Source organism: Arvicanthis niloticus, chromosome 1 (assembly GCF_011762505.2).
Source record: "Arvicanthis niloticus isolate mArvNil1 chromosome 1, mArvNil1.pat.X, whole genome shotgun sequence".
NCBI classification, from domain to species: Eukaryota; Metazoa; Chordata; class Mammalia; order Rodentia; family Muridae; genus Arvicanthis; species Arvicanthis niloticus.
This window is the reverse complement of record NC_047658.1, coordinates 68,725,857-68,749,368: the sequence shown is the minus strand read 5'-3', so window position 1 is coordinate 68,749,368 and position 23,512 is coordinate 68,725,857. Positions and strand designations below refer to the sequence as shown.

The following is a 23,512-nucleotide window of genomic DNA, read 5'->3' as shown; positions in this document are numbered from 1 at the left end:
GGCCCTGGCCCTGATCCTTACACTTTTCCTTTACCCTCCTTCCCATCTGGTTCTGAGCCATGAGCTCTGAGCCATGAGGAACAGCTGTAGCCCAACATCAGCTGGGTCTCCTTCCCTGTGGTGGACACACACACACACACACACACACACACACACACGGCAGGGATCCGGGTGCTTCCATGAAAGGCGTGTTTCCCTCCTGAGTCAGAGCAGACTGAGAACAGCCGGCCTTTGGGCCTGGCTGGGATGCAGTCCAGTCCGAGGCTTCAGCCTTCCTTAAGAACCCTTCCCCACCTCCCTGCTGGAACAGCTGGGCAGCGGCCAGCACAGCTGCATCCCCTCCACAGGGCCTGCAACGATAGGCCCACGTTGCATCAGCTTGGCCTGTCTCTGTGCCGCTCCAGTCCTGACAGCCAATGAGAGCCAGCCGAGTGTACAGACCCCAGCGCTGGCCCACCCCACCCACTAAGGATCACTCAGGCAGCCTGGTCCACCCACGGCCTTCTCAGCCCAGGAGGAGGAACAGGGGAAGCAACTGCTCTGTTTAGCATCCTGCATGGCCTCCAGCCTCAGCCTCCTCCACCTGGACCCTTCTAGCCCCGTAGTTTGCCCTCCTGGGGACTAGGGAAGCCCACTGCCTCCCACAGGGCTTCCTAGCCAGTCTCCATCTCAGGGAAAGGACTACCTCCACACCCAGCCACATATAGGGAGACTTTTCTCCTTTCTCTTTTGTGGCTTCCAGGCCCAATCCACCACCACACATTCCCTGGCTCTGCATTCTTGCCAGTCAAAGCTTCAGCCTTTTGCTCTGGGCTACTTAGTCTTCTCTGTGACATCTCCCTGACTCTCATCTCCCCATAGCCTGGGCTGGTAGGAAAAGCCAGCTCTGGCTGGAGGGACCTTTAGCGCCCACCAGGGCTGCAGTGAAGTAATTCTATTCAAGAGGTCTCCAAAGGCCAGAAGCTTCTCCAGCATCACCCCCTCCCCAGACCTGTTTAGGCGAAAGCATGGCTTTCCATTGGCTGTTGTGGTTGGTTTTTAATTTATATTATTGATGTTTTAAGGTGACTAAAAAATACATGGTATTGAAAAAACTCCAGAACAGAGAAAAGAAAAAAAGGTGATATACATTTGTCTCCAGCGAAAAAGCTAAGCCACTTAAGAATACTCCTCCTGAGCCTTTCTCTGTGAAACACATCCATGTATGTATGCATGCATGTATGCATGCATGTATGTATGCATGTATGCATGCATGTATGCATGCATGTATGCATGCATGTATGTGTGCATGTATGCATGCATGTATGTATGCATGTATGCATGCATGTATGTGTGCATGTATGTATGCATGTATGTATGTATGCATGTATGTATGCATGTATGTATGCATGTATGTGTGCATGTATGTGTGCATGTATGCACACTTTATTAACTGCTTACAATAAACATGTATTAAAAAGTAAACAAACTCACAAGGCTGGGTGTGGCAGTACACCTTTAATTCCAGCACCTGGGATGTGACAGAGGAAGGCAGATATTTGAGTTCAAGGCCAGCCAGGGCTACATAGTGAGACCCTGTCTCAAAACAAACAAGCAAAAGTAAACAAACTCAAATCTTTACCTAGCAGAAATACGTTCAAAATCAACTGGAAATCAAACAGTAGCAAAAGTTGGCTTTGTGTTTGTGTGTGTGTGTGTGTAAATGTGTGTGTGTGTGTGTATATGTGTGTGTGTGTATATGTGTGTGTGTGTATATGTGTGTGTATGTGTGTGTGTATGTGTGTGTGTGTATGTGTGTGTGTGTATGTGTGTGAGTATGTGTGTGTGTGTAGGTGTGTGTGTGTGTATGTGTATGTGTGTATATGTGTGTGTGTGTATGTGTGTGTGTGTATATATATGTGTGTATGTGTGTGTGTATGTGTGTGTGTATGTGTGTGTGTATGTGTGTGTGTGTGTATGTGTGTGTGTGTGTGTGTGTGATGTATGAACATCATTCTCTGGACATGGAATGTTCATAAGCACACTGTTTTATAAACTACCTTGTTTTCATCCTCCAATCCACCAAGCTCAAACCGTTCTCAAACCGGAGTTCAAAGGGCTCTGTTCTGGTTCTGACATCGACAATACTCTATTCCTCATTGACTTTGTCTCCAGTTTGTTTGAGACAGGGTCTCACTATGTAGCCCCAGTTGTTCTGGAACATATTATATAGATTAGTCTGGCCTTGAACTCACAGAGAGCTTCCTGCCTCTTTCTGACTTTTAGGTTCAAAAGCATGCACCAACATTCCCAACCTTTGTCTCCAATATTTAGATACTACAAAGAAAAAAAAAAAGCCATGGGTAAGTTCTAGACACATTTGCTTATATCCAAAAATCATTTCCATGAGATAAATTCCTAATAGTGATTCCCCCCCACAAGGAACACAAATCATTTCATATTTTTGAAGTGTATGGATAGATGAAACATTAACACAGTCCCCAAACTCATGTCCACCATGAGAGAGAGTCTTGCACGCCGCCTTCACTCTGCAGCTCACCCACCACTCCGTGGAGACAGTCAGTGGGCCTGGTCAGTATTTCTCAGTGACCTGCCAGGGGTGGCCCCATGCAGAAGCAAGGGAGTGCTCTGTACTTTACTTATGGGATGTTTCCACACACACCCCTTCTGTATCTGGTCTTCTCTTCATTTCTGTTCTCCCTTTCTCCTTTGCTATGGATTAAACCAAGGGCCTTGGTAAGTGAGAGCCAGGCCACTGCGCTCCAGATTCCAGCTGCAAATGCACGGACTGCCCCTCCTGCAGGAGGGTGTATGAGCTTCCTTCTCTTTTCAGACAAGATCCCTCTAATCCATCTAGACAGCAGATGAGGAAGTGGAGCTGAGTTGCAGAGGTTAGTGAGGTGATTCTTAACCTTTCTAATGCTGCGACCCTCATGCTGTGGTGACCCCCAAACCATAAAATTATTTCATTGCTACTTCATAACGGTAATTTTGCTACTGTTATGAATCGTAATGTAGATATCTGATATGTAGGATATCTGATACATGGCTCCTATGAAAGAGTCAATCAACCCCCACACCCTAAGGCATCAAGACCCAGGTTGAGAACCGCTGGGTTAGCAGTTCTCCAAAGTCAATAGGTAATCTGTGGAGGAACAGGGCGGGAGGGAGAAGGGGAACAGATCCTGATACAGACTTCTCTTGGGGCCCTCTCCCCCCTCCCTCCCCCTCCCCTCCCTCTCCCTCCTCCCTCTCCCTCCTCCCTCCTCCCTCTCCCCCTCCCCTCCCCTCCTCCCTCCTCCCTTTCCCTCCTTCCTCCTCCCTCTCCCTCCTTCCTCCTCCCTCCTCCCTCCTCCCTCTCCCCCTCCCCTCCCTCCTCCCTCCTCCCTTTCCCTCCTTCCTCCTCCCTCTCCCTCCTTCCTCCTCCCTCCTCCCTCCTCCCTCCTCCCTCTCCCTCTCCCTCTGTGTGTGTGTATGTGTGTGTGTGTGCACGCGCGCACATGCGCGCGCGCGTGCCCACGTGCACTCACAGAGCATGGGTGTGAAACGTTTATGAACGTTCAGACTGACAGAGCAAGACAGGTCATTGGCAGTTCCTCAAGGGAGATCTAGGCGACAGCCTGTGAGGGTGAGCAGGGTGTGAACTGGAGATCCTGACCTGGGTTTCCTTGGGACAGCAGTGTATCCGGTGAGGTAGACAAGGTCGTGGGCACCTAGCCAAGCAGCAGCAGAACCAGGATGAGGCCCTTGCATTTGGTAACACTAGGGTGCTGCACCGGGCACATTAGAGCCTGGGAGTCGGGTGAGCACAGGTCATAGCTCTTTCTGACTATCAGAGATGCTCTGACAAGGAGAATAATTCTGTGGCCAATCTCACCATCACTGGTATTCCGGGCAGTGCATCACCCTGGAGAAAGGAGAAGGGAAGAGAAGTGACAGGGCAATGTTAAATTCTGTGTCCAATCTTAAGAGTCCCTAAAGGCCTGGCCTTTTCCTGAGTGAGAGGGAAGAGCTAGAAAAAGACAAAGTGCCAGCCTGTGTGCCTGCCACCATCACACACACACACACACACACACACACACACACACACACACACACGTGCGCGTGCATGTATATCTCATTTGTATATCTCATATATAAATGTATGCTCATAGATGTCTTGAATACTGTGTATGTTGCATGGCCACGTGTTCAAACACGTCTCTATGGCACTCAGTGGCCTTGGGTCCCTTTGATAATTGTGCCAGAGGTGTGGGTGAGGGCACTAGAGTTCCTGAGTAGTTGCAGATGGCTGGGGGTAGGGCCTGCTCTTGGAGGAGGGGAAGGGAGCTTCCCAGCCTTCATTGCCACCACCACCCCAGACCCCCCTCGTGGCAGCCTGCAGCACAGCCCCCTTAGATGGAAAGCCCTAGCAAGCATTCTTGGGAGGGTTAGAGATTGCAGAATTCCTGACTCACGATTGGGCTGAGAGTTCACTTGGCCTTTGGACAACTGTCACAGAGTGTTTGTCTGTAGGCCTGCCTCCAGGGCGGCTTCTCCAAGTCAAAGAAGGGGATTGAACTTCCTCTTCTAAAATGAAACAGCCTAAGCCATCAGTGTCTGGTTCCTGGACTTGCTTATCCCAGGCTGCTGAAAATGGAAACATGTTCACTATCTGGAAGAATCAGATAGGATTAGAAGCCATGGGAGGTGTGGACACTTAAAGGGCAGGCTAGCGTCTGTCCTATGAGTCCATGGCATGAAGATTGAATCTAGTCACAGGGACCCAAAGAAGCTATTTCTACAATCCCTGACCAAACTGTAGCCAGCTAACTGCAGGGTCAGGAAAGGGTGCTGGAGTGGAAAAGGGCTCTGGGTACGGTCTCCAGCTCGGCTCGAGTTCACACGTGCTGTGAGACCCAATGCAAACACCCCCATCTGGGGCTCAGTTTTCCCTTCTGGCAAGTGTGGATGGAGTGGACTGAAAGGAGTTCTGGTTCCCACTGCCGCGCTCCTGGAGCTTGAGAACGTCAAGCTGGGCTCCTGCCCTTAGGCAGGCCAGGGCAGCCGGAGCAGAGCTTCAGACAGCAAAGGAATCCAGATGTGAACAAGGGAGTTTCTGGACCTGTTTGAATCTCCTCCCACCCCCTTCAAAAGAGGCTTTCTCCGAGCAAGCTGCCTGGAGTGTGGGGGAAGGGCTCCCAGTGTCTGGGGTTGGGCTTGGAGCTAAGAATAATGTGGCCAAGACTCTCGACATTTTTCTGCTGATGTTGGAAATTTAAAGGAGCCGTGGCCTTTTCTTTTCTAAGGAGATTGAGTCAGCCGCTTCCCACGTGTCTCTTGTTGGCCTGGCTAAGGTTTTCACCCAATACCTTTTTTTATATATATGCCAGACCCTGGACTAGGAGCTAGAGACCCAGAGGGAGGAGGGTGAGACCTCTCCCACCCTTTCAAAGTCCCTAGTGACATTCACTAACAATCTGGGTGAAATAGCATAGACACCCAACAGGCACGGCAGCCTGACAGGCATAGAGGAGGCTTCTGGCCAGGGGAGCTACATGAGGGGTCTGTGCAGGAGGCCCCAGCCCTGCACCCTACTCCAGGTTTCAGCTTCACTGACTGCAAATGGAGGGCTTCTGTTTCTACTCCTACTCCTACTAGGGTTCTGAATTTGTTTAACACAGGGAGCCTCAGTTTACCCTCTGCCAATTGGGGAAAGTCATAGCCCTCTTAGCACCCCCTTCCAGTGCTAGCCTGGATGCTTCCAATGGAGGCCTGGATGCTGTCAGATGGAAAGTGGGGGTGGGGCTATAAGAGGTTTTTTTTTAATATTGGACCTGCTGGAAACCCAGCAAACCTCCACCACACCCCTCCAGCTTTGATGAGTTTCCCACTGCTCCTTCTGCTCACAGCCTACCAATTGAATTCCAGAAGACCCCAAGAGCCAGGACTAGGATGATAATAGAAAGTGGAATCTGGTCTGGGATCCAGGTGGAATCCTTACCTAGCAAAGATTTATCTTTATAAGCAGTACACAGAGGATGCAGGAGGAAGCAAAGGAGAATTATTCAGCCACCACAGGGATGGATCCGCCCTCCCTGTGCCTACAAAGTTTGCTCAGATCAGATCTGTCTACAAACCAGTCATGGGCTGCCAGGTCACTGTTCTTAGAGAGAGTCAGGCCCTTGCCTTTGGGGGACATTCACGAGAAGACTAAGTTTGCAGATAGGAACGAAGTCCTAAGTTTTACCTTAGGCTCACCTTGACCTCAACATCCTACCTCCAGCATCCTGGGACTTCAGGCATGTCACCCTAGGCCTGGTACCATGATTTTTTTTCTTCTTCTCAACTCTGAGATTCTACCAAGCTAAGATTCCTTCATTAGGTTCAAAGACTTTATGGAGCTTCTGTATGAGATTATCATCTGTGGCGGCCTCTTGAGAATTCATATACTCTCTAATCCTTTGACTGAGGTTTAAGTCTGTTAGGATCTAATATTTCCTTCAGCCTGTGGAGTGGAAGGCTGGGCAGAAACAGCCAGAAACTGGGTGGGGTGTCCATTCCCTCCCCCACTGTTCTCTATAACTGTTTAATGCCAAGACTCCAGAGAAATCATCTTTTGGGGCCCTGGGTGCTCCACAGGCTCTGCATCTGGGAGAAAGAAGAGACTTAGGAGTCTGTTGATTGAATGTGAGTGGCTGAATTCAGGGTCTCTCAGGGCAGTGGCTCAGTGGCAGTATGCTTTCCTAGCTTTCCTGAGGATCTGGGTTCAAACCCCAATACATTGAAAAGAGGGGGAAAATCTCTCACCTCTCCCCTTCTCTCTAGGGATGTCCTTCTGTTGTCTATCATTCCACTATCAGAAGATAGGAGGATCCTAAAACAACTGGCCTCACCTACTGAATTCCCCGCTAGCTGCACACACCCCTCAGAAAGGCCATCCTGAGGGCAGGGACTTTGCCCATTGTGCAGATTTGTGCTCAGGCATGACACCAGAATAGTAAAGAATACTATCAGTTAACTCGAGGCTCAAGAAGCTATCTCAGTGTAACAGGGTGGGAAGGGGTGGGTCTGGAGAGCAGACAGTGAGACTCTGAGTCCTAAGAGCAGATGGAGATGGGGGGGGGGGGAATAGCAGGGATGGCCAATTTGAGATGGAGAAAGGGGGCAGTTAGGACTTAGCATCAACTAAGGACACTGGCCGAGAAGGAAGATCACACAACACAGTACTTAGTACGTCCAGGATGTTCCCTCCTGTACACCTCTTCATGTTCAGTGGGACCACCTAGATGTCTGTCTGAAATCGGTTCAAGACTTTGCTGCCAGGGTGAGGGACCAACCTGAACTCTCAGGGCCTCTCCTCCCCAGGGATGTTTCAAGGGTGAACCCGGGACTGGAGAGGGACCCCTGCCTCTGGCTCTCCCCTCACCTAAAGCAAAGGAGAGGGCCCCTGACTAAGGAGTAGAGAGGGCGGGGGGGGGGGGTCCCTGATTAAAGCTTGACAACAGTAGGCAGTGGACTTACTGGGGTAGAGCAGGGAAACGTGTGGCAGAAGGGATGTGTGATCAGAGCAGGCTTGTGTGGACAACCCTGAGAAGGGAACTCCAGTCCCGGAGAGCAGGACTTTGGAGCCGATCTGCCTTCAGTTCACTCTGTGGTCTAAACCCTGCTTTCCCACTTCCAGCACCGCGGAATCCCAAGAATGCCCTGGCTCCCAAGGTCTAGCTGGTGCGGGAGGAGAGTTCCCTCAACCTGGTAGGACGAGGGGGCAGTAGGACCCAGGGACCGGGAGAGCGCCCGCAGGCACAGGGGCGGGAGCCAGGGTGGTTTGGGGGAGGTCTTTAGCTTTTTTTTCCCTCTCCAAGCCACGGCGCCCTCCGGAAGCATTTCCAACTTTCCAGAAGTTTCTTAGGACAGGCAGGAGGGGGTGGGGCCAGCCATATATAGATCCAGGGCCCGGGGCAGTGAGCTGAGTAGAGCCTGTCTGAGGAGCGAGTGTCCCGTCGGTCCCGGAGCAGCCCAGCCCGGCCCAGGTGAGGGGCGGGGGCGGCCGGATGATTTGGGGTTGCGCATTGACTAAGGGTGAACGCTTTAAAGCTTGGGGTCCTGACGCAGGAGGGCAGTGAAAGATCGAACAAGGAACAGTCACGCCTGGTGTGCCTGGGGTCCCTGGAGTTGTGGTCTAGTACGCGGACTGACTGGAAAAGTGCGGAAGAGTCTCTGCAGCTCGGGGAAGGTGGTGAAAGGGACGGAGTAGAGCTGGGACTAAATGTTGATGACCTTCTGCACAACTGAGAGTGTGGGGGAGACCTGCCTATACCATCGTCCGAGGGGAAGGGCCAGCTCTGCAGTCCTAACTCAGGGGTGAAGGCCCAGGGACCCGCAGTAGTTTTGTGTAGGGGCCTCTAAACCTAGCACAGGAGATGCCGTAGCCTTGGTTTCTCTTGACCGGGAGTGGGGGGGTCTCTAGTCGTTAAGGACACCCCCTTGCTTTGGGGAGCAGTCGCTTTTTAATCAGCATCCTATGTAAAAGGTGGCCGGACTTGACTAGCTCTGCTTTCACCTCACCTGAAAGGGGTGTCATCAGGGTCCACAGGCCCTGGGTGATTTGAGTCACCCTGGTCCTTCTGTCCTTCCATTTGATTCCTGTAGGGTGAGGACTTCCTCTGAGGCCCTGCCTCTAGCTTGGGGACATTCCTGAGCCTCCAGACGAAAGGAAGAAGACATTCCTTGTATGGTCTAAAGGCCTAGCTCTCCACTTCCCGTGTTTCCTTCTGGGCCCTTTGGTATCCAGGGCACTGATGGAGGCCCTTGTAAAACTGGGGGCTTTGATTGCCTGGAAGTAAGGCTGAGGCCACACCCTGCTCTCTGATAGTTCTGTACCCATCCCCCATTTCCGTCTGGTCCTTTGTCTCTGTCCCAGGATTCCCTGCAGAGGTGTTTTTGTAGTGGGTTGCTGTGTAACAGGACACCACAGTGGTCGACCAGTGAGCTTTGCTGAGGGCAGCGCCGCCACTAGGAAGCTTGACCTGCTAGAGCTGAGGAGGCCCAAGTTGGGCCCTGGTTTCTCCCTCTGCAAAAGAAGTTATCCACCTCCTTACTCCATTGGGGCCTGGGCCCGACAGGCCTCTGCTCCCCATGTCTCTAGGGGGTCCCATTTCTTCACTCTTCTGTTTTCTTTCAGAATGAAAAAGGCAGGCAATGATCTCCCTCTGAGGCACTTTCAAGGTACTTCAGACCCTTCAAGTGTCTGAGAAATCCCCTGGTGTTCTTCCCTGCCTCCTGGCATCTGCTCCCTCCCCTTCTGTCCCATCACAGGCTCCCAGGGCCAGTGGTGGACATAGCCTTTGGCTCTGTGGTATCTTATTTTTTTGTTTTGTTTTAATGGAACTGTAAAATGTCTAACCGTGGCCGGAGGGCTGGCATTTCCCTGTGGCAGACGGGCCGGGCTGTGGGAGGTTGGCTTGCTTGCAGAGACTTGCCTACTTTCACTCCTAATGCTGGGCTTAACCGGGTGGCCCTTCTCCCCAGCCCTGCTTCCCCCCTCAGATTTCTGAAGTGCAGCTGTAAAAACTAAAGCCTGTGAGGCTTCCGGATTCTCCAGGCAAATTCTCTGCACCCCCCAGTTCCCAAGTCAGGCTTCCAGTTTTCTAACCCTCCGCTGGCCTATGTAGATAAAGCAGCTTCTGCCTGCCACGTCACCAGGGGCCTTGTGGCCGCCTGAGGAATCCCAAACTAGTCATTTGGAGCTTTTTGGAGAAGCCCCTCCCAGGCCCTGGTTGGCTGAGCGTGGGGGCTGTCAAGATGGTGGGTGCCACGTGGCAGGGTTAGGCTTCCCTTCCCCTTCCTTAGGCAGGCTGATGGCCTCTGCTAGATTAGTGAGTAGGGTTGCCACAGTCTGTTGCTGTGATACAGCCCATAAAGCATCATTTTACCATTTTACTCTCATCTTTGAGTGTACTATGAATTACATGGTCACCCTGTCTTTGAGGTCCAGTGAGGAAGGAGCCAATCTGGACTTGCGGACCCCACCTCCCTTGAGAGTAAGAGGTCTCTCATTGTACCCCAGGCAGCTGTGAGGCTGTGGTCCTTCATTCCCTCTCCCCCTCCAGGGCCTTTGCACTGTTTTTCAAGGTCCCTAGAAGGGAAGCAGCTGAGGAGGTAAGGGACCAGCCCAGCCTTAGATGCCAGCAGTAGGTTCATCTCCAGAATCCCTTGCTCTTTCAGGTAGGCCAGGCTCTCAAAGGGCTCCCTGAAGGGTTTGGAATTTTCTGTCTTTCTAAAAGACTATGAAAATGGGTCTTCCCGATCAGGGGCACCCGTCCTCCAGGGTTCTTCCTGAACTTTTGGCTTTGTGGTCTACTTACCTGAACTGCTGCATGAAGTGGAGATGGGGACAGATGAGCCTAGGAGGGTGTGGGAAGGAGACCTTTGTGACCCGTGACTTCACGAAAGCAGACAGGGCCTGTCTTGGGGACTCTGGCTACTACTGGAGTTTGGGAAGGGAACGTGAAGGCATCTTTGAAGTTCTAGAACAGATGGTGATGTGGCCGTGGCTGTCCCATGGGAGGGCAGAATGGAATGTGTGGCTCTGGCTTCCTAAAGAATGGAGGGAAAGGGTCCGTGCTCCACTGAGCCATGACTCACCCCCTTCCTCGGGGCCTTGCTCTTGCTGCTCCCTTAGGAAGCCCATGTCACTTGAAGCTTCTAAAGACTTGGTCCCAGGAGTATTTGTCATGGGATTTCCCATCCAGCTCAGGGCTTTTTTTAGATAGGTGGGCAGGCCAAGTATCCGCTAAGGGAGACCCTTTCTGCTAAGGAAAGAGTCTGAGGCTAGCCGGTAATGCATGCATATGCACACTCAAGGTCACCCTAGGGGCAGCAGAGTGGAGCATCTGGGTTCCCCCATTTTTAAATAGTGAACTGGGAAGTAACTTATTAATGTCTCAGGGCAGAATGCAAGGCACGGAGAGGACCAGCCGACAGCTCCATTCCACGTGGTGTCCTCTGCCCAGACACCTGGGCTTCCTGCAAACCCGCAGCCCAGATACTGCCTTTTCCTAACCAACAAAGGCCCTGAGGCTCTATGAAACTAGAGTTGGATTTCACAAAGGCCAATTTGGGTGTCATTCTGGCCAGTGGCCCTGACCCTTAGAAACAGTTATGCCAGTCTAGGCATTGGGACGTTGTAGGGAACCAGATATGTTAGGTTTCCAGCCCTAGTGGCTATAGCCTACTTCAGGACACCTACAGATTCATAATAAACTTATAATTATGTGTAAGTGTTGAATGTCCTGTGGGGGACATCAGTAGGTGGCCTGTTAATATGTCAAGAACTTTGTTTTAGGTAAGGAAGTCCAAGAAGGCCTCTGAGAGGCTGGGTAGCCCTGAGTCAGGTCTGGGCTACAGAACTGAGTTCTTGTGCCCTGTCCCCTTGGTGGCTTGGTGGGTCCACTAGGGAGAAAAGCATAAGCTTCAGGGTGGCTCTCTCTTTCTCTGTAGCCCTCACAGGTCCTCTGTGGTGCACACAGCCCACCTCCCAGCCATGCGCTCTCTCCTTCTGGGCACCTTCTGCCTCCTGGCTGTGGCCCTGGCAGCCGAGGTGAAGAAACCCCTGGAGGCTGCAGCCCCGGGTACTGCAGAGAAGCTGAGTTCCAAGGCGACCACGCTGGCAGAGCGCAGCACAGGCCTGGCCTTCAGCCTGTATCAGGCGATGGCGAAAGACCAGGCAGTAGAGAATATCCTCCTGTCACCCTTGGTGGTGGCCTCATCCCTGGGTCTTGTGTCACTGGGTGGTAAAGCCACCACAGCGTCACAGGCGAAGGCAGTGCTGAGCGCCGAGAAGCTGCGGGATGAGGAAGTGCACACGGGGCTAGGTGAGCTGCTGCGTTCCCTCAGTAACTCCACTGCGCGCAACGTGACCTGGAAACTGGGCAGCCGCTTGTATGGGCCCAGCTCTGTGAGCTTCGCCGATGACTTCGTGCGCAGCAGCAAGCAACACTACAACTGTGAACACTCCAAGATCAACTTCCGAGACAAGCGCAGCGCCCTGCAGTCCATCAACGAGTGGGCCTCGCAGACCACGGATGGCAAGCTGCCAGAGGTCACCAAGGATGTGGAGCGCACGGATGGAGCACTGCTCGTTAACGCCATGTTCTTTAAGCGTGAGTCTCAGGGATGGAGTGAAGGAGAGGGGGGACAATTTACCAGTCCCCTGCACTTGATTCTCCTTATGCTAAGTCTTCCTTTGCTTCCCATGTGAGCACTACCACAAGGGACAGAGGCAGGGCTATTGGGAAACCCCTTCTACATGCTAGAAACCAGATCCAGGAACCAGGTAGGAACCTCTAGGGTAGGACTCTACCACATTAGGGTTCTTGCTTATGTAAGTTGGAACCTATGGGACTCGGTAACTGGTTCTGCTTCAACAGAATGAATTAAGGAACCATAGAGGCAGTGTTAGCCCCATTTCAAGCTAGGAGACTGAGGCCCGGGTAGCACGAAGTAGAGACAAGACTAGGGACAAGTACATCTGAATTGACTGAAGATTAGATCTGGGGTTGATGGTTTTGTGTGAGTATATCTAGTTATGGGGGAATGATCTTGATGGCAGGAGAAGGTGACTCTTAATGTCCAAATAGGTGAGCCTAGATGAGAAGTCTAATTGTATCTAGTCTGTCTGGATTAAGATGCAGGTCTGGTTGGGACTTGGACTTCTCTTGTGCACTGCTTTTGGTCATTTTTCTGGCCACACAGAACTTAAAGAGAAGAAATAATTTTTTTAATTAACTGATTTATTTACTATTTTTATGTGTGTGTGGGTGTGCCTGCATGAATTTTTGTGTACCATAAGGGTAGTTGAGCTACAAGTGACTGTGAGCCACCACATAGGTGCTGGGGACAAACCAGGTCCTCTTCAAGATCAGTAAGCACTCAAGCACTCATAACCACGGAGCCATCTGTCCAGCCTTGAGCTTGTGAAGAAAACTTAAGGGTGGCCTTTGGTTATTCCCGCCCAAGGCACAGACCCCCACCTCAATTGTCCAGTGGGGAAGAAAGCCTGTCTCAGCTAGTTTCCCAGACACCGACAAATGCCGCCCAAGCACAAGGATGTGAGCTTCTTGCAATTGGGAGTGATGGAGAGGCCAGTGTGCCCAGACAGGGAACATGGACTCAGTGGACTGAGGGCTTGCCACACATAGGGAGAAAGAGCACGGGGCATGGGTGGAGTCTAGGGCACGCAGTGGGATGGTTGTGGGCTGATCATGTCTCAGGGACACAGCTCATTGACACCTGGTTTTATTTCTCCGCCACAGCGCACTGGGATGAGAGGTTTCACCACAAGATGGTGGACAACCGTGGCTTCATGGTGACCCGCTCCTATACCGTGGGTGTTACGATGATGCACCGGACAGGTAGACATCTTGCTAGATGGGAGGGGTCGAGGTGTGGGGGTCGCAGGCTGCCCAGATCTGGTTTGCCCTTACCCCTCAGTATGCTCAGCGTCCTCTGCCCTTTATTCCCACAGGCCTCTACAACTACTATGATGACGAGAAGGAGAAGCTGCAGATGGTGGAGATGCCCCTGGCCCACAAGCTCTCCAGCCTCATCATCCTCATGCCCCACCACGTGGAGCCGCTCGAACGCCTGGAGAAGCTGCTGACCAAGGAGCAGCTGAAGGTCTGGATGGGGAAGCTGCAGAAGAAGGCTGTCGCTATCTCCCTGCCCAAGGGAGTGGTGGAGGTGACCCATGACCTGCAGGTGAGAGCCGGAGGTAGCAGCTAGGGCAGGTTTCACCCAGTTGCTCAGTAGGTCCGTCCTGCATCCATAGGGCATCCAGGCAGTGCTGGGTTCTGCTGGGGAGAAGTGGGCTTTGCCCTTGGGAGGATGGGCTGAAAACAGTTGAACAGATACTGGGTGTTGTCCCTGGCCAGGTCCCACGGTGGGCTGAACCCTCTCAAGAAAATCTCTCATGGACATGCCTATAGGCCAGTTTGGTCTCAGGTAGTTCCTTATTGATGGCTTTCCTCAGAGATAACTCTAGACTGTGTCAAGTTGATAATAGGCTAATGGGTATGGGAGGGTCCGGGTGCTGGTGGTGTACAGAGGAAGGAAAGGAACAGTGGTTTGCAGCATCTAGCAGCTGTCTGGGGAGTGGCTGTCTCTCTTTGGAGGAGCCTCCAGGGTGGTGTGGATGGAAGGTGAGGGTGTGAGAGCCTGGCACGTGTAGGCTCACCCAGCCACCTGCTCCCACAGAAACATCTGGCCGGACTGGGCCTGACCGAGGCCATCGACAAGAACAAGGCAGACTTATCGCGCATGTCTGGCAAGAAGGACCTGTACCTGGCCAGTGTGTTCCACGCCACTGCCTTCGAGTGGGACACAGAGGGCAACCCCTTTGATCAAGACATCTATGGGCGCGAGGAGCTGCGCAGCCCCAAGCTGTTCTATGCTGACCACCCCTTCATCTTCCTGGTGCGAGATAACCAGAGTGGCTCCTTGCTGTTCATTGGGCGCCTGGTCCGGCCCAAGGGAGACAAGATGCGAGATGAGTTGTAGAGTCCAAGAGTGGGCATGGCACGGCAGGAAGTAGCCAAAGGTTCCTGAGACACATGGGTGCTATTGTGGGGGGAGGGGGAGGCACCAACCCTGGATAGTCCACGGGTGGGGGGATGGCAGGGCAAATGGAATTCCCATATGTCTGAGTGGGTATTTTTAGACAGAATCCATTCCGTTATGGCATGGAGCCCAGATACTATGACACTACATTCAGGGGTGTCCCAGCTATGTCCTGCCCTGCAAGTTTTAGATCCAATCTGCCTCAACAGTCAATCAGTGTTCATATTTATGGTCAAGCGTTCTATCTGAGAGACAATCAAGTTGGAGGTAGGGAGGCCTAGCCCTCTCTGTCACCATGCCCTGAGCCCACCTCAGTTTTCCTGTTCACCCTTCCTTTAACCACAAAATTAGGTGCTGCAGCCCCAGAACTGCCCACCCTTAAAATGATCCTTGCCCAGCAGTGGGAGCTGGGAAACAGTGCATAGGAGGGGCTCCCTGGCATACCCAGCACTAGAGCTGTTACATTGGGCATCACAGTCGTGAACTTTTGTTTTTCTCCCTTTTTTAGTTTTTCAAGGATGGGGGAAGGGGAATATGAGCCTTTGTTGCTTTCAAAACAAGAACAGTTTGTACAATTTTTTTTTTTGAATAAAACTTTTCCAATGAAATGTTATAGGCATGTGGAAGCAGATTAAAGAAGGAGGTTCCCACATCATTCTTTCTAAGACAAAGTCTGTGGTTTAAGCAGAGTGTCTCCAGCTCTGAAGCTCTGGTAGATAACCAGACAATGGCATGTGGCTACTGTGTGCTGTGTTCTATGTTCTGGTCTCCAGCTGCGGGGCCTGAACATCAGAGTGGAAGTCTAGGTACCCCAGTCCTACACTCTGAGGGACCCTGCTTGTCAGCCCTCTGGTTTCATTGCAAGTTGATCACAACCCAGGGGCCAGAGAAGGCAAGCAGGCACATGGGTAGTTAGCAGGCTTACTGACTTGACCTAGGCTGTACACAGGAGGCTAGTGGGAATCCTTCTCAGGTACCTCATATAATGGGCTTGTGATAAAGAAGGGGGAACCCACAGCCCCCTGTCCTTGCCTCCTGTGGTCCTTAGGACTATGCCTCAGGAAAGAGACAGGTGTGCAGGACAGGATTCTGTAGTCAGGGAGGCAGAGGAAACTGGCATTAAGCCCTGCCTCTGCCGGCTGTGACCTTAGCAGCTCACCCCTTTCTCCACATTCCTTCTACCATCAAGTCCAGGGCTTGGGGCCACATAAGGTCCCTTACCTTGGCCACACAAGCCTAGCAGTTGTAGACAGAGCTGTAGGTGGGCCAACTCTCTCAGTGCTACCACATGGAGTTTGAACAGGCCTTTAGCATCCCAAGCCTGACCTGCACTTTGAACTTGATAGATTTGATTTCCACTCTTGGGGGGCTTCATCTGGATGTGGAGACTTGGAGTCAGTGGCCAGTGCGTGTGTTCAGGACTCACCGAGTTCCAATGAGACCTTTGCATTGGGCGTCGTCTGCTCTTGAAAATCCATCTGTGACCATCCAACACAGCTGTCCTCTGCCTCCTCCTGCTTCTCTGCCGTGTTTTCTCATTTCCCCGCCTTTGAAACACTAGGACACTATGTACTATATCCTGCATAGTGTCCAGCACACTGTGCCTAATACAGTCAAAGGAAGTGGTCCAGCGGTTCTGTAGTGCTTAGCAACACCATCAGCAACCATTAACTGTTTATGCCTCCTTTTCTTGGTCTCAATGAAATGCTGGTCGCTTCAGTCTTGTGTTACACACAGACCTCTTCCTATCCTGCAACTCTTAGATTCTTCCCTTCTGTGGCCAGTTCTCACTTTGCTTTGTTTGCTCAGATATTCTTCAGTCATGAGATGCTGAGCCTGTGAAGGGATGCATGGCTGAGGTGCCCTCAGCTAAGTTCAATGCATTTAGCATCCCCTTACAGACCCTGAAAGTCCCTTACTCAGGCACCCCGAAACACATCAGGAAGGGACATCTTTGAAATAGGTTGCTGTGTTCGGTGAGGTCCAGTGAGGCAGGAGGAAGATGCTTCCACAGAAATAATTCCAGGATGTCAATGGAAATGATGGAATCTCTGCAGCACTCTGGACCACAACCCCCAAAGGCCATTAGCATCGTTTGACCCACGGGTGTCTTTAGAAAGGTGACTCCATCTGGCCAATGGTGACCAGTCTTTGCTGAGGTCCTGAACCTCTAACGTGAGCACAGGCCAAGTCCTTGTAGGCCTGGCACGCAGAAGGCTGACTTGAGCCTCTCTGAAAGAGATCAAGAATCTCTAAGATGAAGAAGGGACCAGCACACTGTAGCTAGCTTTTGGTCCCAGCCAATTGTACTCTGAAAGGACAATCTACAGTAGACTCTGCAGGGGTGAAAGGTCAAACTCTGTGATGTTAATTCCTGACATCCCAGAATGCCACTGTGCACACAGGTGGTTAGGGTCCAGGTCCAGGCCTGGCGAGCCCAGTGGCGCTCTGGCTCTTGTGGTTGCCCTTCTTCTTTCAGGATATGTAGTTGGAAGGCTCAATTTAAAGGCTCAATTCCTACTGGAACCTCCAGCCACGCCTGTGCAATAAGTGTCATGGTGGAAAATGCTATCTAAAAGGCCCTACTCCAAGTCCTCTTACCAGTGTAATAAATCAGCAGGAAAGGTGGGATCTTGGAAAAATCACAGACATTGTTGTCATCAAAGACTCGAGAAATGCAGGGATTATTTTTTTAAAAAAATGTTTGTTGTCCATGTGTGTGTGTGATGGGTGTCTATGTGTTTGTGCATGTGGGTGTATGTGTACACAGGTGCACCTATAAAGGAACTTTATGTGGGTTCCAGAGATCAAACTCAGGTCTTCAGGCCTCACAAGCCTGGTGAGTCTATTCACCCGCCCTCGGCGGGTAGTTTCTGTCACATTAACTTTATTCCTGTGTTTTTCTGTATAGATTGACAGAGTTCTTAGAGGATGACAGGGCACGGCTGTGAGACTAGGCTAATGGTGACTTTTAGTCAGGCCATTCTAAATATCATGTTCTCATGAGAACATAGTTGTCACTTGGTGTGAAACTAGCTGACAGTTTCTTTCTCTGTAAGGTATTCCTGATGAAGTTTTCTTCCTCTTGATAGGATCGACAGTATACCTTTCTCATCTTGACTCATCAAGTCTCTGCCTTTCTGTTATTTAATTGATGGAGATTTTGAGTCCTTCTTCATTCATCTCAGGGCAGCATCCTGCCCATTAAATCAGTTATCCCATGGTCCTAGTAAGCAGCAGGTCTGTTAGATGCATCAAAGACACATAGATGTCCCTGAGAATGGAGAACAAGCTCCACAGAAGGAGGAGACATGTACTCGAGTGAAGCCTCTGGGTGTCCAGTAAACTGGATTGTTCCAGGAAAGACCCTACAGGGTACAGAATGGCTTTCTGGCCTTTCTGCCTTTTGTTGGCAGCAGAAACGCTGTACAACCCTTATTGGGCTTCTGTGTGTTTTAGAGGCGACACAGGTCAGATTTGGTGTGCTGTTCTGACCCACTGTTGAGTATCCAGGAAGGTAGCCAGTCCAGGAAAGGGGGAGATGCTGGGTGGCTTAAGATGAAGGACAAGCCGCTCTGCCTTGTGGGCCAGTGATGCAGAAGACCCAAAGGTGATGTGCAGCAGGTGGGAATGATGTGTGGACCCATGTAAACCCCAGGGAAGGAGCTGGGTGTGAAGCTGAGTGCTTGTCTCCCCACTGAGCAAGCTGAGAACAAAGAGTCCCAGTGTAGAAGGCACCAAGAGACATGGGAAGTCACAAACTCTTCTCTCTTCTCAGGTGCTCCTGATGTGTGTCCTCTGACCACTAAATGTGACTTCAGTAAACTATGTGTCATGTAGAGAAACACTTGGTTTCTCCCCTTACTTGTCTCCTGTTCAGTAGACTCAAGTTTCTGTTCCCTCTACTCTAGACAGGGATTGCCAAGGTTACCAGTAACTGTTCCTGTTGGCCAATGGACACTATAGAAAACCTTATTTTAGAAACAGGAAAGTTTGTGAATATAAATGAAATCGAGAGAACAGTACAACGAACTTCCACAAACCTATCAGATACCTCGGTCTGTTTTACTCCTAGGATGTTTTATTTTTATTTGTGTGTATGGTATGACTCTCTCTGTGTCTCTGTCTCTGTCTGTCTCTGTCTCTCTCTCTCTGTCTCTCTCTGTCTCTCTCTCTCTCTGTCTCTCTCTCTCTCTGTCTCTCTCTCTCTCTCTCTCTCTCTGTGTGTGTGTGTGTGTGTGTGTGTGCATATATATACATGCTTGTGGGTGCCTGCAGATGCCAGAAGAAGTCAGATCCTCTGAAGTTAGAGTCACAGGCAGTTATGAGCTGCCTGATGTGGAAGAGGATTGTCTGTAAGAGCAGCAAGTGCTCCTAACTGTGGATGGTCTGTCCAGCTCCCATTCACCTTTGTGTTCGAGGGACCTTTCCTCCTCCACCTCCGCAGTGCTGGGATTACAGGTGCATGTGCCTGGTTTTTATGTGGGTGTTGGGATTCGAACATGGGTCCTCACGTTTGTCCTTTCTGTTGCTGTGGAAGAAACACTCTGAACAAAAGCAAGGGAAGAAATGGTCTATATCTTCTTTTACTTCCAGGTAATGGTCCATCAAGAGAGGGCAGGGCAGGAGCTCAAGTAGGACCTAAAGCAGAAGCCATGAAGGGACACTGTTCACTGGCTCATTTCCAGGCTTATGTTCAGATAGCTTGCTGGTATATAGCCCTGGCCCAGGGACATCTGCCCAGGACTGGGCCCTCTCAAAACAATCTCTTACAAATATGACCACAGGCTCATATCTGGTCTGGGTAGTTCCTCAAGTGATGTCCCCTCTCCCAAGGTGACTCTAAGTTTCTATCACAGTGACAATAAAAACTAAACAGTGTGGTAGTGAGTACTATACTGGTTGAGCAGTCTTCCCTGCTTCCTTTTTCCCCCTTTTCTTTCTTTTTCCCCCATCCTGCTCCCACCTCCACCCTGGGGGGCAGGGAAAGCTAGTGGTAAATCTCAGGGCCCTAGTATGCTGGGGAGAAGCACTCTGCCCCTGTCCTGTAACCCCAAGCGTCTTTTTACTTCTCATTTTGAGTCAAGGTCTCAAAGTTGCCCAGGCTGCCCTTGAACGTTAGGTCTTGTGACTCAACCTCTGGAGTAGCTGGCAGTACAGGTCTGTCTGCCAGGCCCAGCTCAAGTCCGAGTTTCTTACACTCCAAAGGCCATGCTGTAACCCATATGCTAGATCAGCCTGAAGCTTTCCTCTGGTATTCTGTGACAAAGCGCAGAAGGTATTGCTCCAACAGGACCCTGCTTCCTATCCCTGCCCTCACCCACACTGTGCATCCTTTTTACTGGCAGGGCACCAACAGCTCTTCTGGGAGAGGATCTCTGTGTGAGAACATATCCATCATGAGTTCTAGCGAGCCAAACTCACAGAGAGGGTCTCCTAGCTTGGGCTGCAGATGGACCACACTTCACCGGGGCTGTAGGCAGGGAATAGATCTTCACCTTACAGGTCTTGATACGTCTTCTGTGGCTATTTTTCCCCAGCATTGTTCTTCCTGATATGTTTTGTAAAGCATGGTGTGATGAGGTGGGAGGGGTGTGCTTTAGCAGACCCATGCTGAGACATCCCCTCCTTGAGGTACCAGCCATACAATGGGTCTAGTATAAAGTGAAGTTTATTTGGAGACCTGAGAAGGGGAGTTGAGAAGGGAGTAGAGGCAGAGAAAGAGGGGGGACAGAGAAGGACAGAGAAAGAGAAAGAGAGAGAAGAGTGAAAGAAGAGGAGAGACATGTGGAGAGACAGAGAGGGGAAGAGGGAGGGAGACAGACCAGAGAAAAAGAGATGAGAGAGAGAGAGGGAGAAAGACAGAGAGAGAGAGAGAGAGAGAGAGAGAGAGAGAGAGAGAGAGAGAGAGAGAGAGAAAGGGTCAGAGAGCAAGAGAGATGCCAGACAGTCCTTTTATAGCAAGCCAGGCTCCTACCTAGCTGCTGCTAGGTAACTATTGGGTGGAGCCTAGAGGAATGTTAACATGCTAAGGCTTCCCACTGCCTTGTTCCCATATCCCAGGGCTTCATGGGCAGAGTGGATGGGAGCCCCTGGGGTTGGAGGGTGTGCATACAGGCATATGGTCTTAAGCAGGGCAGCGCGGTGAGCCTGTCTCAGGCCTAGAGCTGAGCTAGGGCGTGAGCTGGGACTAGTATGTGCCAAGTCATCCTCTGAGCCTGGAAACCTTTGGGATAGAATTGTGTTGTCCCATTCAGCCACCAGCTTACCATCTCTGTGGGTCTGATTTGTCCCCCAGGCCAGCAGTAAAGAGCCTCCCTTTCTTCAAACCTCCATTTGCCCACCTTCCTTCCTCAGTGCATGCCTGGACGTGGCAAGGGTCTCCTGAGCTTTGTGAGGCTTCTGCAGGCCAGCAGGCCACATTGCGAGGCTGGAGGACAACGAGCTGCTTTAGGAAGAGCCGGGCCATAAATGAAGTCAGCCCCTAAGGGACAAGAGAATGAGGTCCACTCTCTGCCTTCTGATGCCTAATGCATATGTATTTGCGCGTGGGTGCTTACGTGTGTGTGTGTGTGTGTGTGTGTGTGTGTGTGTGTGTGTGCACGCGCGTGTGCACATGTATGCTTGCATGCACAGCCTGCTGCTCATAGACTGAGCCTCATCCTTATCCCTGTGCTGGAGGTTGGGTTTTTTGTTGTTGTTGTTGTTTTGTTTTTGTGTGTGTGTGTTTTTTTAAATCTTTAATCCTTAAGACTATTTTACAGAGCTTGGGGTTGCTGACACATGCCTTTAATCCCCAAACTCGAGGCAGAGGCCAGCCTGTTCTCACTACAGAGTCCTGAGATGCATATCAACAAACTTGAAGCCTGGATTGGATGAGCTGACCCCATGACCAATAACTATCACCGCAGATTGCCCCAGTTCAGCTGAATGCCTGCTTCGATTTCATCTGTGGGCTTCAACTCTGACCCATCCAGAGCCCAGTCTGCTGGGATTTGCCTCTTGTGAGCTTTCATGGCCTAGATACCTTTGTGGTGCCTCCCCCTGCCCCCCAATCAGACAAACTAACAACAAATAACCCCATATGTTGTGCAGCTATTTCCTGGGAATTGAAACAGCTCCTCCTGGAGGAAGGCTATAAAGACTCAGAAAGTGAATGGAATTTTAAAAGTCTCAGGAAACTCCTGAAACAGGCAAGATTCACAAGGGTATATAAGTAAGAATCAGGAGAGTCCTGAAACATACAAGTCTCACAAGGCTGTGCCCTAAGGCTGTATAAATAAGGATCTCTAGAGCAGGAAGATTCTCCATTAAGTCAGGCAAAGATCTTCAGAGATACAGCTTGAATGAGTCTTGGGTTTATGGGTAATACAACTGCTTTTGAGCCAGACATGCTCTTGTAGGTAATGCTGCATCCATAGTCCTCTTAGGTGAACCCAATAAACTCAATGGTTGCTAAACTAGGTGAGAGGGGATCATCTCTTTGTTCTGTCCTATTAGGGGCAAGTGGACATTTGTTCATGTCTCTCCAAGGAAACCACCCAGCACCTGCCTATCCCTAGGTCATGCTGACAAACCCTAAGAACTGTGTGTTTCTAACTCCATAGCCTCACTCATCTCAGTGTACATGGCATGCATACACACATGCACTCCAACACAACAGAGACAGAGACACTGCTGAGCCAGAGGAACCAATTTTATTAGATTCCAGAAGACTATACAGCACAGTTTCATGCAGAGTAAATATATATCTTTGCTTTCCCAAGAGGGAAGCACATACACTGCCAGCTCCATCATGGCATTTCAGGGGAATCAAGGGGATCCCTCAATATATTCCGTATGGGGAACTGTTGGGATCATGACTGGGGGTGAAGGTGAGACGGTGGGCAATTGAGGGCCTCTGGGACCTTGAGTCTTCAGAGGGTCAGGGGCTGTAGGACCTTGGTCCTTTGTTAGGGGTGGCACCAGGGGATCCTGACCCTTCAGAGGTACTGGGATTATGGGGTTTTGATTCTTTATAGGCCCAAGGACCACAGGGCTTTGATTCTTTGGAGGCTCTGGGAGCATGGGACCTTGGTCCTTGCCTAATGCTGGGATAATGGGGTCTTGGCTCTTCACTGGCTCAGGGACCACTGGACCTTGGTTCTTCACAGGTGCAATAAACACAGAATCATGTCCCTTCAGATGCCTGGGGGCTGCTGTATCTGTACCTGTATCTTTGACTGGCTCTGAGCCTGCTAAGCCTTGATTCTTCACAGACTCAGAGACCGCAGGAGCTTCGTTCTTCAAAGACGCCATGATGGAAGCATTCTGGTCCTTCCTACGCTCTGGGACCATGGGAGCGTGCTCTCTCTCAGGCTCGGGGATCACAGGACCTGGGTCCTTCAGAGGTGCTGGTGCTGGGAAGCTTTGATCCATAGCTCTTGCTGGAACCACAGGGCTCTGATTCTTCTGAGGCTCTGACAACAGAGGGCTTTGGGCTTTGGCTGGTGCTAAGGTGATAGAACCTTTATTCTTTAAAAGCTCAGACGCCATGTGGTCTTGATCCTGGATGGGTGCTGGGGCCACTGGACCTGGGTCCTTCACAGGCCCTAAGAGCACAGCACCTTGATCCTTTGGAGGGCCCGGGGCTGTAGGGCTCTGGCCCTTTAAGGACCCTGGGGCTACAGGAACTTGATCCTTTGGCAGTCCTGGCACCATGGGGCCTTGGTCTTTCAAAGGCTCTTGGACCACAGGACCTTGGCCTTTCGGAAGACCTGGGGCCACAGGACCTTGATCCTTGTGTGGCTCTTTGGCTACAGGACCTTCATTCTTATGTGCGTCACTGGTAGGTTTGACCCGGTTCCTGCAAAGGAGAGAGAGATGATCACTGAGGGCCAAGTACCAGCCAGGGAGAGAGCAGAACACAGATTGC

The 23,512-nt window shown here is 51.1% G+C and overlaps 2 protein-coding genes across 4 annotated transcripts in view; one reads left to right on the top strand and one right to left on the bottom strand.

Moving 5' to 3' along the window:
* Positions 1 to 7,848: 7,848 nt before the first annotated feature.
* Positions 7,849 to 15,211, top strand: Serpinh1 (serpin family H member 1). Of its 2 annotated transcripts, none has more exons than XM_034507457.2 (5): positions 7,849 to 8,012; positions 11,482 to 12,143; positions 13,296 to 13,394; positions 13,508 to 13,740; positions 14,236 to 15,211. In XM_034507457.2, the coding sequence occupies exons 2-5, from the start codon at positions 11,525 to 11,527 to the stop codon at positions 14,536 to 14,538; spliced, it is 1,254 nt and encodes a 417-aa protein (XP_034363348.1). In that variant the 5' UTR covers positions 7,849 to 8,012; positions 11,482 to 11,524; the 3' UTR covers positions 14,539 to 15,211. The 2 variants fall into 2 exon arrangements, with proteins under 2 accessions (XP_034363348.1, XP_076794776.1); XM_076938661.1 differs by lacking the exon at positions 7,849 to 8,012 and adding an exon at positions 9,164 to 9,207.
* Positions 15,212 to 22,276: 7,065 nt separating this feature from the next.
* The window catches only part of Map6 (microtubule associated protein 6), a 67,449-nt gene continuing 66,213 nt past the window's right edge, over positions 22,277 to 23,512 (bottom strand). The window contains exon 4 of one of the 2 annotated variants that reach the window (XM_034507071.2): positions 22,277 to 23,443. In XM_034507071.2, coding sequence (XP_034362962.1) covers positions 22,411 to 23,443 — 1,033 coding nt within the window. In that variant the 3' untranslated portion in view covers positions 22,277 to 22,410. The remainder of the gene's footprint in view (positions 23,444 to 23,512) is intronic. The other variant, XM_034507080.2, reaches the window with a different exon arrangement.

Coding starts and splice junctions, on each gene's coding strand:
- Serpinh1 (XM_034507457.2), top strand. CDS start 11,525: ATGCGCTCTCTCCTTCTGGGCACCTTCTGCCTCCTGGCTGTGGCCCTG. Junction 12,144..13,295: donor TAACGCCATGTTCTTTAAGC/GTGAGTCTCAGG, acceptor TCTCCGCCACAG/CGCACTGGGATGAGAGGTTT. Junction 13,741..14,235: donor AGGTGACCCATGACCTGCAG/GTGAGAGCCGGA, acceptor CTGCTCCCACAG/AAACATCTGGCCGGACTGGG.